The following is an 18,219-nucleotide window of genomic DNA, read 5'->3' as shown; positions in this document are numbered from 1 at the left end:
ATATTAATATGAGCAAATAAGACACAAATCATTATTTGAACAGGGTGTAATGAGCTTAAGTTTTCACATATTTTAGATTCTAATGTTAGGCTATAACCCCTACAGCTTACTATTCATTTTCCAGATATTTTCTTGATTGTGAAATATTATTTACAATTACAGTCTGCATAAGATTAGAGTGTATAATTATGTTTATTGATTTGAGGGTACATCCTTTGCTCATTATCACCAAAAGTTCATTTTCATCAAACTTGTAGGATCAACCAATCACGGCTTTTGAAATGATGACTCATACCTAGCAACGGGGTCAACCACACCTCCTCACTAAGATAGGATTTTCCATCCATTCCTTGCTCAGAGTTCACTGAAAATGTTCTGGAATCACTTCTAAGCTAAAATTCCTGGCAAGGAATTTTTAGGTTAAGTTATGAGCTCTCTGAGAGGATTCTCAGAATCTTTAGGGATACGGGCCCAGGATTTTAAAATGAATTCTATACTGGACTGGTAGCCAGTGAAGTGATGCTAAAACAGGTGTGATGTGGTCTCTTTTCTTAACGTGGGTTAAAAGCCTTGCAGCAGAGTTCTGAACAGCCTGGAGACGATGAAGCTCCTTCTTACTCAAACACGTAAAAAGACTGTTACAATAGTCCAACCGGGAGGAGATGAACGCATGAATAATCATCTCTAACTCACCTTTAGTCACAGATGGTCTTAATTTGGAAATGTTCCTCAGTTGAAAAAAGCAGTTTCTAACTAATTGTTTCGAATGAAGCTCCAAGGACATAGCTGACTCAAAGACAACACCTAAGCTCCTGAGGCTCGGTTGGACAGACGGCCTAAGTCACCAATATATTGTATTATCTTTGGGATTTTACTTTCAGGGGCGATGATTAGTGTTTCTGTTTTGTCAGAATTGAGAAGCAAAAAGTTCTCACATAACCACTTTTTAATACTAGTCAGACAGTTAATTAACGAAGACAATTTAAACAACTCAGTTTCCTTAAAGGAGCAATACAGTTGGATATCATCCGCATACAGGTGGTAAGATATGTCGCTAAACTGACTAATAACCTGACCGAGAGGAAATATATACAAGAGGAACAAGATAGGACCCAAGACAGAACCCTGAGGTACCCCACACGACAACTCTGCAGTTTCAGACATGATCTGATTCACATTGACACTAAAGCTTCTACCAGACAGGTAGGATGAAAACCATTTTAAAACTGGTCCCGACATGCCAACCAGATCACGAAGTCTATTAATCATAATTTTATGATCAATTGTGTCCAAAGCTGATGAGAGGTCCAATAAGACCAACACAGTATATTTTTTAGAGTCAGCTGACATCATAATATCACTTGAAACTTTAAGTAACGCCGTTTCTGTGGAATGTTTTTTGCGAAAACCAGACTGGAATTTGTCAAATAACTCATGTTTCTCTAGGAAAAGGGTGAGTTTTTCAGCTACAACTTTTTCTAGAATTTTTGACATGAAAGGAAGCTTCGAAATTGGTCTATAGTTTTTTGGTTGTAGCGGATCCAGGTTAGTTTTTTTAAGTACAGGCTTAACAACGGCATGTTTAAAAAAAGCAGGAACAACACCATTTAAGAGTGAAGAATTAAGCATCTCAACAATACAGGGGCCAATGTAGTCAAAAACTTGTACAAACAGCACAGTAGGGACAACATCCATAGGACAAAATGACGATTTCATAGAATGGAACAGAGAGGTAATGTCATGTAACGTCACAGGTGTAAAAGTGGACCAACAATGGGGAGGAGACAAGTCACAGGCAAAGGTCTGAGCCAATGGTGGAACATTTGGAGACACGTTCGGTCTTTCCACTATGAAATTACGGCATGCAAAAAGTGAATCCGCCATGGCGCGAGCGCAACTGACATTTAAAGGGAATGGGAGATGAGACTCTGATTGGTTTATTGCACGTTACGTCCAATCCACACCTATGAGTAATGGAGCGACATCAGACCAACCCGTTTTAGATTTGCGTCGGGAAGAGTAATTTATCCCGCCGGTATAATAGCAACAGAGCCCGAGATCCGCCCACAAAGTTACTTGCGTTTCGCGTTTGTTACTTGCGTTTCAGAACGTTAAAATAGGGCCCTTTATAAGAAATGCTCCAAAACTTGCCGGTACAAAACACTTCGGTTGCAGAGCGATGCACTTTCGATCCATGTAATTTGAGCACTTGAACTCACTGAGCCACATATAGTGTATTACTGTTTGGTCTGAAATATTGTGGCTAGTTTGTGGGATCCAACAGTTTGTTGAGTTTTTTTTTTTTCTACAGCAGCTATTTATTAAAACAGCCATCTGTTCTGTTCTGACAGACACGCGAGTGAGTAGCACACCGTAATGAATAAGCAACAGACTTTAGAAAAAACACTGCTTTAATCTCACAAATAAACCTGTGGATTCTGCATACTAATGGGAACATTGCTCACAGCAGGGGATTCGTCCACAGTGATTATCTTGAAATTCATTGTTGAAGTGAATTTGAACATAAACTTGAATCAATAAAGATGTATTAAATGTATAAAGAGAAACATCTCAGAGAAGGTTTTACTGTGCTGGCTGTTAAAGCTTCTAGCACTAGGGGTGTAACGGTTCTCAGTAAAAATCAAACCGTACCGTTCTCCAGTCACTCTTACTTTGTTCAATGCGAGTGCCATATATGAGTAGTCATTTATGCCGTCATCACCCGGGTGTTGATAGCGCACGAGCGCAGGTGCGACCAGAACAGCACACATTGCTATCTGTCTTTAAACTAAACTCATTTAAGCCTTGCCAATTTAAACATTCAGTCGCAAGAAGACACAAAAGATTTGCGTGTGCACTCATCCGAAACACACACACACAGAAAGCCATGTCTCAGACAGCGTGCAGATATTGTGATCTCTTTTAAGTCTTGCGCTGGAATGGACAAATTCACACAAAAATTGTCAACATGCCCATTTTGGGGAGTATCAAAACAAACATAGTATATGTCTTAAGTGAACGTAAACAGACGTGAAGGAACACGTGTATCAGTGTATTGGATCCGTGCATCATTCTTAAAGTGACAACAGACTAATATTCCTCCTCTCTGTGTTTTTAATATAAATCAAAGAACAAAATCCAAAAAAGCTTTTGAAACTTTAATAATGATGAAGCTTTATTTATTTATACAGTGAATATTATACGCAGTGTTATTTACTACATATTTACACACTATGGCCATGTCCACACTAATACGTTTTCATTTGAAAACGTATATTTTTCTCTCCGTTTTGGCCTTCCGTCCACACTGAGACGGCGTTTTAAGTCAACGAAAACATTGCTTTTGGAAATCACTCTCCAAAGCGGATCAATTTGAAAACGCCGTTTTCGTGTTGCACACTCTTCATATTTACTCAATTTCAGAAAATTTACTCACAATTGCTGTCTTGCGGCAATACAGGAGAGCAGTTGCGTTTTTGACCAAACATACGGTGACTGAGTGCGACCTGGACGCATCAGTGAATGGTGAGATATTTTGCTAAATAAAATGATCCTGTTAAAAGAATTTTGCGATAACTTTATTATTTATTTTTCCATCTGTATCATCTCAGTTAACTTTTGTGAGCTTTCACGCATGCCCAGTAAAGGTGAATTTAGAAGTTTCTCATCCACACTGAAACGTCGGAAAACACTAGTGTGGACGGAGAGCGCTTTTAAACGAAAACGCCGTTTTCAAATGTATCCGGATTAATATAGACGTAGCCTATTATTACTACAGTTAGATAAACCTAAATCTCCTGAAGAGCACTGTTTATTGTATTGTATTTATTTGTTCAGTTGCTTGTAGTTTGAACCGTTACACCCCTGTAACTTATAAATCGTTTGAGAACTGAATCTCTTTTTAAATTACTAGTTGGCTTCCCTTGTTACCTAGTTGGTTCATTGTAAGGAAGAAAATGCATAGAAAAACAGAATAGGTAGTTGTAATCTGCCAGGACATTATCCGTTAAGGTTACAGACATTTTCTTTAACCCTAAAACACAACAAAAGGCAATGCATAATCCAAAATACAGGTAAAACACCTGTGAAAAATCAATATAGAAAATTACATCATATTAACACGGCACATTGGGCCCTATTTTGCAGACTTGGAAAACTAGTCAACAGCCCTAATACTAACCTAACTAGATCTGTCTGCTGATTTCATAAGAGCTTTTCTATATAAACAAATGGTAGCCTACTAGCAATATGACAACTTTAAATCGCTGTTTTGTTGCATTATTTTGCGCAAGCATTAGGAAGTCTGATTCATCAATCCATTAATATTTCAAGTTTCTATTTCAGAAGTATGAATTAAGATGTTGTGTTAATGTTCAGTGTTGAATCATAATCTGATAATTCTGTCATGTAATACATGTCTCTTAGTAGTTGGCTACGTTGATTAGCTCCCGCTAAACGCCGCTCTTCATTCCTCCAGCTGTTTTCAGTAGGTGAGATTAGGCAGAGCACTGTATCGTGGGAAAGTTTAGTTAACTTGGTGCCAACTTTTGAAATCCTCTTAATGTCAGGGAGAAACAGAGTAACTTTAACAGAGTTTAACAGGATGTACTTTCACACGGGACAGTAACAGACTGAGACTTTAAAAAGATACTTATACTGTCCCATCTATTAGCATATTAGCATCCATGGTATTATGGTTTAAGTCCTGGTGATGAGTTGCGTGGATTTCCCTTCATCCTCTTGAGGTGTGACTGTTTTGAGTTAAAGACTCTTCTTATCAAAGTCAGATTTCCTGTGACCACAGACACTATAGGGATAGATGTGTGTTACACGTGGAGATATTTATATATATATTTAGAGCTATTTAAATAAAGTATAATGGTCTATACAAAAAAATTAATCAGCAAAAACTGTTTTTCAACATTGATAATAATCAGAAATGTTTCTTGAGCAGCAAATCATCATAATAGGATGATTTCTGAAGGATCATGTGACGCTGAAGACTGGAGTAATGATGCTGAAAACTCAGCTTTGATCACAGGAATAAATTACATTTTAAAATATATTAAAATAGAAAACAGATACTGTATTTTAAATTGTAATACTATTTCACAATATTGCTGTTTTTTGTAAAAAATAAACGCAGGCTTGGAGAGCATAAGAGTTTTAAAAAATGTAATATTACCTCAAACTTTTGAATGGTAGTGTAGGTGTGTGTAATCTGAGAATACATACTTTTTGTGCTAAATGTAATTTGTTTATCTATGTTTTTTAATTTTAATAAAAATATAATTGCGTCTATGATTTTCGCTACTGTGTGCGTGCATCTGTTTGTGTGTGTGTGTGTGTGTGTGTGTGTGTGTGTGTGTGTGTGCGCGTGTGTGCGCGTGTGTTCTTTGTGAATTTAAGCACCCGGGATTATATTTTATCCATTCCAATCATCAGACGTTACTGAGAGCCTGATGTCAGAATAGTTCCAGATTGGCCTGGAAATCCTCCCGAGTGTCTCACTTTAGTTTTGTGCAGTAGCTTTGTTTGGGAGGGTTCAAGAATGCAGTCTGCATACACTCTTAGAGGACAGACCTGTGTTGGTGTGTGTATGGGGTTTTTGTGTGTGTATATAGGTATGTGGTTTAGTGTTGTCTCTGTGTGCTTTTATCTGTGTGTTTGCGTGTGTGTGTGTGTGTGTGTGTGTATGGTCTGGTCTGCACATGCTTCATTTAGACATCAAAGAGCACTGCTGATGATTTTGCCTTACAATCCAGCCCTTCTCCTCCATCTGTACAAACAAACCCCGACGGCTCGGCCCGGCCCGAGACGTGTCAGGTGATCACGCACGTGAGCGACGGGAATCAATACGCCTCCCGCGTTTATACGACTAAAAACCCTTTTAGCATCTCTTTTATGTAGTTTCTGAAGCTCGTTCTGATTTTCAGGGGATTTAGAGGTGCTTTTTAACAGTCTTGTCAAATTAAAACCTCTCTCCGAGAAGAATTCTCAGCCTTTTTATCTATCAAATACAAACATTTACGAAATGCAAGGCAAATGGTACAAAATAAAACTCAACCCCTTATAAAATAAATATATTTATTTTATTGCTCTTTCTTCTTTTTCCACCCAACAGTCTAGACAAATCAATAAGTCCTGAATAAAGGATTATATTTGTGCAAATCTTCCTAGATTGATGTCCCTCCCCGCACAAACATGCACAATGGGAAAGATGCGATGGCTTGTACTGGCTTTAATGGATGTGTGTGTGATCCAGTCATTGTTTCTTGCCATCCAGTGACATCAAATATACAATACTCTGCCCAGCCCGGCAAGATCTTTTCTTAACATTTAAGATAATGTGAAGGTCAAGATAGATACTGTAGATGGATGGATGGATGGATGGATGGATGGATGGATGGATGGATGGATGGATGGATGGATGGATGGATGGATGGATGGATTTATGGATGGATGGATGGATGGATGGACTGATGGATGGATGGACTGATGGATGGATGGATGGATGGATGGATGGATGGATGGATGGATAGATAGATAGATAACACTTAAACTGCAAGCATAAATTTAGGCTACACGTATTATAGAAATGTATATAATAATTGAAATTATTCTCATCCAATATATTTTTTTATATTTTCTTGACAAAAGTATGACAAACTAATTGCTCACAAGTCTTAAGTTTTTTTTTGCTTTGTCCTGCGCCATGGGATTCAACTTTTTTTTGTCCTGGATGTAATAGATGGATGATCGAATAGCTAATAGATTGCACCATAGGTTTTTGTTGGTACAGACATATATCGATATATCACAATTATTTATGTCCCGATATTGCATCGATACCCTGAAACTGGCCTTTCTCAGTGTAGTTAGAGCCACTGGCCCTCATTTATGAAAAGTGCGTACACCAAATTTCCAGCGTACACCTGGCGTACACCCAAAACCACGGTGACATTGCGATTTATCAATATGGACGTTGGTGTACGGCACGCTCAAATCCTACGCCAGCTCAGGAGGTGGTGTACATGTACGCACGTTTTGAGTTAGTGCTGAAATGCGCAGAAAAACAATTCCTAACACCACAAAACGCACTGACAGACTAAAGATATGATATATTATGACCCACTGTAGAGAAACAACAACATAGAAATGATAAACTTCAGTGTTTATTTTTGTGAGTTAAGCCCGGCCGGTGCGCACGGACTGGCTCAGTAATGAAAGGCTTTCAATGACCAAAAAATTATTCAGACTGACAAAATAATTAAAATGACATTCTTCTTTTAAATAATAATAGTAATAATACAAATAATAATAATAACAAAGACATTCTTCTTCTAAATAACAATAAGCGTCATTAATAATCAAAATCATAATACTAATAAGAAGAATATTACAAATTGTCATGCAATTATTCACATCATCTTCACTATTGTACACCCCATTACATGTGACGCCATGCGAAATTCAACACTAATAGTTTCAAAACACGTGCTGTAAAATAATGCATTGTGATAGGTCATTTGCTCAACCAACCAGTGATTTAAACTGGATTTCCGCCGGAGAAGTTTCTCCTCTTTGCCGTCTTCCGTGTGTCCATGGCGTAAAATGAGGGCGTGGGGGAGGCGGAGACGTGAATATATAGGGGCGTGTTAATCTAATGACGATCGTTTTCAGCCGCGGCATTTATCAAGGGCAGGTATTGCGTACACTTGCATTTCAAAGGTACGCACAGCTTCATAAATCAGGCGGTGAGAGGAGTGTAAGCATAATCTTACGCCAACATATATGCCCGTTTCGACGCAAGATTGATAAATGAGGGCCACTGTGAGCAAACTGTGCAAGAAATGCTCTCTTCCTTACATACTGAGTCTTTCTCTCAAAATTAGCAAAATGCTTTTAAAATATTTACGTTCGCACGGACATCTGTTTCTATGCTTGAATAAAGTGACTGCCTGATTATTAGAAGGTGCAGATAAATCCCATGCTTCATATCATACTTCATTTTTTAAACCAGATTAAAGATCTGGCCAGTTCAATAAACATTTCTGTGTAACGTTTTTCTAAGAAAAAAGGTTACATTTGATCCTGATTTTCTGGAGTGTTGTCCCGTCTTTGTCTGGGGTGTGATTCTGTGCTCCAGAAGTGTGGTACACAGGCCCTAGGCGAGATGAAGAGCGTTTAGATGGCTTTTGACTGCTTGTGTGATGCTGGCCTATCAGAGGAAGAGCAGCAGCCCTGAGGGAGAGCTCTGGATCAAATGCTGCTGATTTCCCAGACAAAGGGGGAGGATCAGGCACTAACCCACATGTGTGTGGTAGTGGGACTTACATATCACTAATAGCTCAAGGTCAAACTACTTAAAGGCTGTGTTAGGAGAGTATCCAACTGAAAGGCATTGCGCTCTCTCTCTCTCTCTCTCTCTCTCTCTCTCTCTCTCTCTCTCTCTCTCTCTCTCTCTCTCTCTCTCTCTCTCTCTCTCTCTCTCTCTCTCTCTGTCTCTCTCAGTGGTTTAACTGCATTCACTTGACTTGCAAGTTCAGTTGCACTTTATCACATTTCAGCTTTTTACATGAAACTTCATTCGAAATCTTTTTTTGCTTCAGTAGCACAACTTATTAAAGTGTTAGTTCACCCAAAAATGAAAATCCTGTCATCATTTAATCTCTCTCATGTCGTTCCAAACCTATAAGACTTTTGTTCAACTTCGGAACACAAATGAAGAACTTTTTAATGAAATCTGAGAAATTTCTGTCCCTCCATTGACAGATACGCAACTACTTTGACTAATCAAAAAGTTAATAAAGAGATTGTGAAAATAAATCCATATGAATTGAGCGGTTTGAGTGGTCTGAAACACTTGATCGATTTATTCGCTGAACAAATTTAATTTAGTTCAAGCGTGTTCGGTTGACGTGCGAGAACCAATGAGGTGTATTCTCGTGTAACGCAGCACGTTTGAGCTTGATGCGACCCTGGATCACAAAACCAGTCATAAGTCGCACGGGTATATCTGTGGCAATAGCCAACAATACATTGTATGGGGCAAAATTATCAATTTTTCTGTTATACCAAAAATCATTAGGTTATTAAAGATCATGATCCATGGAGATATTTTGTCAATTTCCTACCGTAAATATATAAAACATGTATTTTTGTGAGTGAATGCAGCACAATCACAAACATAAATGGACAACTTTAAAGGAGACTTTCTCAATATTTCGATTTTTTTTTTTTGCACCCTCAGATTCCAGATTTTCAAATAGTTGTATCTCAGACAAATATTGTCCTATCCTAATAAACCATACGTCAATGGAAATTATGTTGTATGATGATGCATAAATCTCAATTTAAACAAATTGACCTATGTGACTGATTTTGTCGTCAATGTCTCTTCAGAAAATGTGAAATAAACCGCTCAATTCATATAGATTCGTTTTACGATCTCTTTATGAACTTTTTGAAATGCGTCAAAGTGGTAGATGCGTAGCTGTCAATGGAGGGACAGAAATCTCTCAGATTTCATTAAGAAGATCTTAATTTGTGTTTTGAAGATTAACAAAAGTCTTACAGGTTTGGAACGACATGAAGGCGAGAAAATTATGACATGATTTTAATTTTTTGTGAACTAGATAGAGGATATTCAACAATAAAAAGTGTGAAAGACTTTATGAGGGATTTTATTCATTGTGTATTGATTGGATTGGGAAAAGTGGACAGTTGCAGGCTAGATAACAAAAAATATTTTTTAAGATAAAAAAATGTTTTGCCTTTGAAATAGCTTTTACTTACCTTACTTTTATGCATTTGGCGGTTTTATCCAAAGCAACTTACATTATATTAAAAAAGGATGCACTTTGATTAGTTCATGTATTCCCTGGGAATATATTTTTATTAAACAATTTTCCCAGTATTTTATTCCATATTATTGCTGGGAGGGAATATTCTTCTGTGTGTTTAGCATCTAGATGGCATTACTGGATTGCTGTCAGAACAAATCTGTTCATAAATGTGTTTTTCATCTCTTATTCTTATTCTTAACAGTTATGCTCTCTGTTTGATCTCCGCTCATCAGGCAAAATTAAAGTTTCTGTCCAAACAGAATTTTGATTTTCAATCGTGAAATGACTTGCAGAGCCAGTTCTGTTCTGTTATATGGGAAGGTTGCAGGTCCTTGATGGGAAAAGTCAACTTTTGCAGAAAGAAAATGTGAATTTAAAGTTAAAAGCAGTAGCTTCATGTGACACTGAGTGCTCTTGACCCATTTGGAGAACTTGTGGACCAGAACTGTGCAGTCATTATAAGTGCACCGATGTACCGCAGTAGAGCACATCCACCCGCTCTTTAAACATTTCTGAAGCAGCAGAAAGTCAAATCTATGCAAAGCTGAATTACACCCAGCGAGAGAAAGACTGAACTTCAGTGCTTTGAAGTGTTAGAAGGATAGAGATGTTCTTCGGTCTGTTCAAAGCCATCACGCCATTCTGTTCCGGAGCGTTCTGCAGAACGAGTACATGTTTTAGAGACGGTTTACAGAGGATCTGGAAAGATGATGAGTAGAGAAGCTCTGCCGCGTCGAGATGAAACAGGCCCAGATATTAAATATACATGCTGGCGTAGAAAGGTGTCCTGGATTTCTGCTCATTTTGTCATGTTTGTAGATCTGAAAGGTTACGAGTGAACATGAGGAAGCAAGACTTCTCCTCTTCCTGACGCGCCGTTTGATCTGCGATAATTGTAATCCGATAGAATTTTGGAGGATCAGATGTTGGCACTCATGTTTGATTGTGAAAAGTACATATTTAAAAACTACTTGAACTTTCATGTGATAACAGGAGTTATTATACAAGCGGTTTACAGGTTTATACACAAATATTTGAACTGTTGTCATTATTGGTAATAATAAAAAAACTTTTCTTGAGCAGCAAGTCAGGATACTAGAATGTTTCTGAAGAATCATGTGACACTGAAGACTGGAGTAATGATTTTTTATTATTTTTAAATTATTTTAAAATATATATAAAACTGGTATTTTATTTGTTTACTGTATTTGATCAAATAAATGCAGCCTTGATTACTTTTAATGCCTAAATTAGTTTAAACACAAGCTTTGGTGTGCACTTCACATCGTTGGGCTATGTCATGAATCACACCTCCAATCATATGGCTTGTTGTGGAAGAGTTTGGCAATATGTTGGATAAAATGGATGAAGAAAAAAATCTGGCTACACTTAATTTTAAGGTGACGTAGTTACATTGGCCCTCATTTATCAAAAGTGCGTACACCAAATTTCCAGCGTACACCTGGCGTACACCCAAAACCACGGTGACTTTGCGATTTATCAATATGGACGTTGGCGTACGGCACGCTCAAATCCTACGCCAGCTCAGGAGGTGGTGTACATGTACGCACGTTTTGAGTTAGTGCTGAAATGCGCAGAAAAACAATTCCTAACACCACAAAACGCACTGACAAACTAAAGATATGATATATTATGACCCACTGTAAAAAAACAACAACACAGAAATTATAAACTTCAGTGTTTATTTTTGTGAGTTAAGCCCGGCATGCGCGCACGGACTGGGTTCAGTAATGCGTTTCCATTACCCTTCAAATTGTGCAAATTGAAATTGCGAATTGAAAATACGCCCAATGGAAACACGTCAATTTCGCAAAAACTCGCGTTTATCGCAAAAAAAGTTTTTACGCTCGCATGAGGTGGTTTTTCAGGCAATTCGAAAAAGGAATATTTCGCAAAACTGCAATGGAAACAGTTTTTGCGCATTTACAGTCACCTGAAGACGCGGTGTCCGCAAATAAGGGTTAAACCCTTATTATTTCCGTGTCCGCAAATAATAATAATTATCATCATTATTACTAGGCTATATTTAGAAGACGCTTTTATCCAAAAAAGGAACAAAGCAATTCGTCAAATGACATTCATAATACGGGTTAGACAATAATAATACAGGACTAAGATTATCACAAATAAACACAAGATTTTGACGCATATCCAAGGGTTTGTGGAGCGGAGTGTGGAACGCGCACTGGATGGCACGGAGGCGCGCGCGCGAACACTTTTTCCTATCAATAGTGAAACAATTTAAAATACTCCATCATTTCTGGTCATACTGAAAATAATAATACATTATTTGTAACTACAAGAAAACGTTGTGCTTTTGTAAAATAAAATAAAACAATCAGTTTCATGATCTCCGTGAACTGGAGCGCGATAACTGAAACAAAATATAGCCTATCTAAAGCTTGAAATGTCCACTTTAAAACGAACAAATTCGAATCGAAAGCTAATACATTTTGTTCTGATTAAGTAATCCGTATGAAAGGTACATTTCTCTCTAACTGCTGCTACACACGTACGCGCGTAACGCGTCTTTGCATTGACTTAACATTGAAATCACTCGCGCCTGACGCGCTATTCGCGTCCGGTGTGAACGCACCATTAGAAAACAATTGGCTCTTCTCATTCATCACTGCGGGAAAATATCAATTCCAGATTCTAATTTGACCTTAGAAAACCAGTAAAATCGACATGTTTTCCATATTAATTTGTGTATATTTTACATGTTTAATAAAGGGGCAAAAAGTCATTAAACAAAAATCTGAAAATTCGTCGATATTTACTTTTTTGCGCAGCAGTTGGTGTTGCCAGTTCAAATTAAACTTTTGGTGTTCAACTTTGCGTTTTAAAAAGACAACCGTTAATTTTTAGTTTTTCAATTACGGGTTTAAAAAGGAAAAACGAATAGACACAAAAGTAGCCTACATGGATCTTTTGGAATAAGAGACAGAGTTCTTTATTAAATTAATAAAATAAACAATAATTAGCCTATAGGAATACTGGATTCTAAACCTCAAAGAAATGTCACAATCAAAACCTCAGAGAAGAAATGAGGGGAAACACCCAGAAACTCCTTATATATCGTTCGGAGTAGCCTATAAGGGCCCTGACATTAATGCTTGGATAACAGCCTACGTCTCCTTCCATTAATAATAATAATGTCTAATGCGGTGGCTGTGATATTATATAAACCAACGTCCGTTGCCGTGATTTTTGGAATGACTTATCGCGCGAGAAAAAAGGACGTTTTAGTTGCATATCGGTTAATGGAAACGCGTCATTTCGCAATAGTTTTTTATCGATATTTAGATAATAGCGCAAAACATTTGACATTCTTCTTCTTTTAAATAATAATAATAATACAAATAATAATAATGACAAAGACATTCTTCTTCTAAATAACAATAAGCGTCATTAATAATCAAAATCATAATAGGCTACTAATAAGAAAAATATTACAAATTGTCATGCAATTATTCACATCATCATCACTATTGTACACCCTATTACATGTGACGTCATACGAAATTCAACGCTAATAGTTTCAAAACACGTGCTGTAAAATAATGCATTGTTTGTGATAGGTAATTTGCTCAACCAACCAGCGATTTAAACTGGATTTCCACCGGAGAAGTTTCTCCTCTTTGCCGTCTTCCGTGTGTCCATGGCGTAAAATGAGGGCGTGGGGAGGCGGAGACGTGAATATATAGGGGCGTGTTAATCTAATGACGATCGTTTTCAGCCGCGGCATTTATCAAGAGGCAGGTTTGCGTACACTTGCATTTCAAAGGTACGCACAGCTTCATAAATCAGGCGGTGAGAGGAGTGTAAGCATAATCTTACGCCAACATATACGCCCGTTTCGACGCAAGATTGATAAATGAGGGCCATTGTACTTACTCAAATTAGTATGGAGCAATTTTGATTGACTACATGTGCTTACAATAGAGTTACGGGATAATATGAGATTAGTTAGGGATATGGTTTGGTTTAGGGTTAGTTACTTGTAATCATGCATAATTTACTGTTAAGTACATGTAGTAATGTGTAACTACGTCATCTTTAAATAAAGTGTTACAAAAAATTGTATAGACTTACATTTGAGAAGCCTGTTGACTTGGACCAAAGGCCCCGATATACTCACGGCGAAGCTCTTTTTCGTTCTTCATTTAGGGCAGCGATATACTTTTATCGAACATCAGTTAGTTTTTCGCTTTAGTTTGAAGTATATCGGGACCTTAAGGCACTATTTACAGCTGGTATTAAGATGCATTTTGGTCGATCGGATCACAAGTGGACGACGCTAAATTTACATTACATTTACATTTATTCATTTAGCTGACGCTTTTATCCAAAGCGACTTACAATTGCTATATATGTCAGAGGTCGCACGCCTCTGGAGCAACTAGGGGTTAAGTGTCTTGCTCAGGGACACATTGGTGTCTCTAAATACAGGAGTAAACGGGGTGTAAAACATTTTGAGCTTGTCCACTTTACCACTTCCAGAGGTAAACACCGGATTGCTTTCGTAGTGTAAACACTCATGTGATCGAATGTGTTCAAATAGACACAAAACACCGTCTACTCTCCGTCTACTGACCTCATGAGTAACATTATGGGAAGAGCGCTAGCCAGACGAGATTTAAACTTTGTCAGCTGGAGACACAAGTTTGGTTTGAAGATGAAAAACGCACCAATCACAATGTTCTCTCGCCATTCCTGATTTCTAACACACACTCACAGCGTTCGGCTGGTCTCAGAAACGAAAGCTGATGCTCTCCGTATGTTTTTCCGTCGTCTCCGTCTGCGTTCATATGTAAATTACACAAGCTTATTTCGTCCATAAGACCGAAATATATAAAAAAAGCCCATGCATTTACCCGCCCATAGACCCACCCCTCGAAGAAATCAGGACATAAGTGTTTGAAAGTGGACAAAAGAGACGGATTACAACACCAGGTGTAAACGGGAATGTGTCTCCCTCGTCTACTTGTGATCCGATCGACCAAAACGCATCTTAATACCAGCTGTAAACAAGGCCTACCTCCTAATTATCAGTCAGATCATTTTTGCTACCGCGTAGCAACGGCCTCAGTATCGCAATGACATCTTTAGCATGGACACCACTCACTTTTTCTTCCAAAATGTAGAAATCTCTAGTACTATTGTTGAGCGTGTGCATGTGATGTATTTATGTTGCAGCTGTCAGCTTTATTTGTGCTGCTCTGCTTATACAATTCCTTCAGGGCGACACAATGGGAGACGTGTCACTGATCCGTCCCGTGTGTGTGTGTGTGTGTGTGTGTGTCCCGCAGGTCCAACGGTGAAGCTGCATCACCGATCCCCTCGGCGTAGAGGACAGCAGCCCAAGCTCCTGAACAGCCCGGAAGACAGTCTTTATTACAACCATCTCAACGTGAGTTCAAAGCCTTTCATGGAAGCCTTTGTCTAACTTTGTTTCCAGATGATAATACAATTAAAGCTACCTGTGCCAGACCCCCGAGCCCCCACCCCCACGCCGCTCTGCCGTTCTGTTGTCTCCACCATGTGCTTTGGCGCTTTATCTGTTGCTTTCATGTGAGGATGTCTCCCTTCACGGTGAATAATTGATGTGGTTTATCAAAGCCGAGCAAGATGCCTGCCTCATCAGCCTCAGCCCCACGCGCTTTGATCAAGAAAAATTATGCTGTGACTTCTGATATTATCAGCATCTGCACACATTCAACACAAAATCACTTTGAATTAAAAATTAATGATTCTCTCGCGCATGTTCCTTGCTTTCGCGCTTGTCTTTTCTGAAGCTTTTCTAACTCCGAGTGCGCGCGCGTGTGTGTGTGTGTGTGTGTGTGTGTGTGTGTGTGTTTGTCTGCGTGTGTTTGCGTGCGCTGGTTCTGTGTCCTCTCTGCAGAGAAGTCTGGATTATCAGGGGAGCAAGAGGAAACCCAGAAAACTGGGGTAAATAACAGCTTTCCTTCTTCGTATCTAAACACCCCACCAGCTCAGGAGGGGAGCCGAGAAGACCACAGCTCTGTTTGCTTCTCATGCAAATTTGCAGCTGAAAATACGAGCTATTTAAGAAGCCTTTTTATGTGTATTATTTTTGGGAGGAGAGAAGACGTGGTATAAGAATGCATGTATTAATTGTGAGATATGTGACCTCACAGTCTGTGAAGTTAAGCCTGGTTCCTCTAATACCTCGAGCAGGCTGTATATCAGCGCTCTTTATTAAAGGATTAACCGCTGCTCGCGTTTTCTTTTATTTATTTCATATTTTTAACCCCGGCGAAAAACCTTTCTTGTTCTTAGTTTGTTACTTTAGTTTTTTTTTTTCACAGTTAAAGAGTAGCTAATGGAATAATAAATAGCAATATGTTTTATTAATTTTAGCGCCTGTAATTTTTAGGTGTTTCATGCAAATGACATGAGACAGAGAGAGAGAGAGTAACAGTCGAAAGGTCATTAAAGTATCTTGTAGTGGAAACGAGACATGCAGCCAATTTAGTTTAGATGTAATTAGGGAATTTGACATGTCTTGCTATTTTTAGACAGTATTTTTTGAATTCTTCTATAATTATTATGCATGCAGTTTTTATGGGTTGAGAGATTATGCTCAAGTCTTGCACTTAATTTAATTATTTAATTTAACTCACCATAGAATCATTTCATTGAACTACTAAGGACACAGTAAAAACATATTTAATCAAGTTGAATTACTATTCATATGTACTTATACAGCCATAAATTAATTCTTAAACTCATTTCATTCACAATGTGGAGCTCTGTATCAGTGTATCAACTTCACAGTATGATTCCCAGACCATTCAGTTATACAACAGCTTCATAAAACAAAAACACACTTTTCTTATCAACCCCATAAAAGCACAGCCTACGTAAAAAGTGCAATCTCGGATGTGTTTTTAAAGGAAATAATAGCACCTAAAATATGCCATCTTTCTTATTATGTGATACAAGGCAGGGCTGGAAATTGTCCCGAACTAGACTAGATTTCTCTCAGCGAATCTCTGCCATTTACACCAGTATATAATTAATATGATTTAAAAAAAAATCCATGTTGGAGCCATAGCTCCAGAAACTACCTTATCTCACTCTTAAAAATGACTTTTTGCTCTTGTAACCTTACAGTTAAGTGAATTCAGTTATATTAATTCTTAATTTTGACTTGATAGATCCAGTTAATTTAGATATTACATAAAGCATATTTTTACAGCGTACGCTCTGTTTGACTTCATGTGTCTGCGACTCTTATCACGTTTCTCTCTCATTTCTCAGGCAAATCAAGCTCCTGGATGGAGAGGATGAATATTATCAACTACTGTCCACAATAGAGTCGGTTCCCGAGGAGGAAGTTGTATCTGGCCCCTCCCCAAACTCTACGGCCCCTCCCACTATCTCATCCAGATGAGCTGTGCCCCGCCCACCGCTGACAGCTGGTAAGAGCTCCACAGACACCCCACCACTGCGTCTGTACACCATTAAACACACACCACCAACTTATTGGTATTTAAAGGGATAGTTCACCAAAAAAATATTAGTATTATTTGTCTATACAATTGAAGTCAATGGTCACCTGTTTGGATGCATTACTCAAAATAGAGTTTCATACAGGTTTTGTGAGTAAATGATGACAGAACTATTCCTTTAAAAGCAATGACAATAAGCCATTGCGGGTTGTTCTTTACAATGATTTTACCATGATTAAAGATGACATGAAAGCATTACTTTTAGTTCATATCTGATAGCTCCGAGGCCATCTACACCCTTGTGAAAAAAGTACACATTCTGTACACTGTAACACTCTCTTTAAAGGTAGGGTAGGTCAGAATTGTCTAAAAAAACTTTTATTCAAATTTGTTTAAACTGTCTTTATATACCAATACATAAATAAAATGCAAGTACTCTGAAATAGAGAGTATAAAAAACTGAGTGACTCTAGTGTATTTAATCTTCAATAAACACAGCTCATTAATTCCATTCACTTCCATCTAATAGAGCTGGTAAGTCCCGCCCCTCCGTAAAACCCCGCTGGACCTCAAAGTTGAAAAAGCGTCAATGCAAGTGAATGGGAGAAAATAATTATTTTCTGGTCCCGTTTGAATTGTGCCATGAATGTGAACATATGTTGTCTGTGAATTTTTTATATAATCTTTCGTGTGAAGAATGCTATAATTTAGCGGGTAGAAGTTTGATACGGGTAGACTTTATGTGATCTTTCTCGTTATGTCTTTTCCACAACTGCTAGCCGACGAATCATACCATATACTGTCAAACTTGTAACATGAAAGATTATATAAAAAATTCACAGACAACATATGTTCACATTCATGGCACAATT

The 18,219-nt window shown here is 38.1% G+C and overlaps 1 protein-coding gene across 2 annotated transcripts in view; it reads left to right on the top strand.

The window, feature by feature from the left end:
- The window catches only part of LOC307002319 (myosin-IIIb-like), a 69,079-nt gene that overhangs the window by 33,751 nt on the left and 17,109 nt on the right, over positions 1 to 18,219 (top strand). For both annotated transcript variants that reach the window (XM_079619834.1, XM_079619833.1), the window contains exons 8-10: positions 15,182 to 15,282; positions 15,775 to 15,821; positions 17,157 to 17,317. In XM_079619834.1, the coding sequence (XP_079475960.1) occupies positions 15,182 to 15,282; positions 15,775 to 15,821; positions 17,157 to 17,289 (281 nt within the window). In that variant the 3' untranslated portion in view covers positions 17,290 to 17,317. The remainder of the gene's footprint in view (positions 1 to 15,181; positions 15,283 to 15,774; positions 15,822 to 17,156; positions 17,318 to 18,219) is intronic.

This window comes from Phoxinus phoxinus, assembly GCF_949152265.1.
Source record: "Phoxinus phoxinus genome assembly, chromosome: 7".
Classification (NCBI taxonomy): domain Eukaryota; kingdom Metazoa; phylum Chordata; class Actinopteri; order Cypriniformes; family Leuciscidae; genus Phoxinus; species Phoxinus phoxinus.
This window is presented reverse-complemented; position numbering and strand designations above follow the sequence as displayed.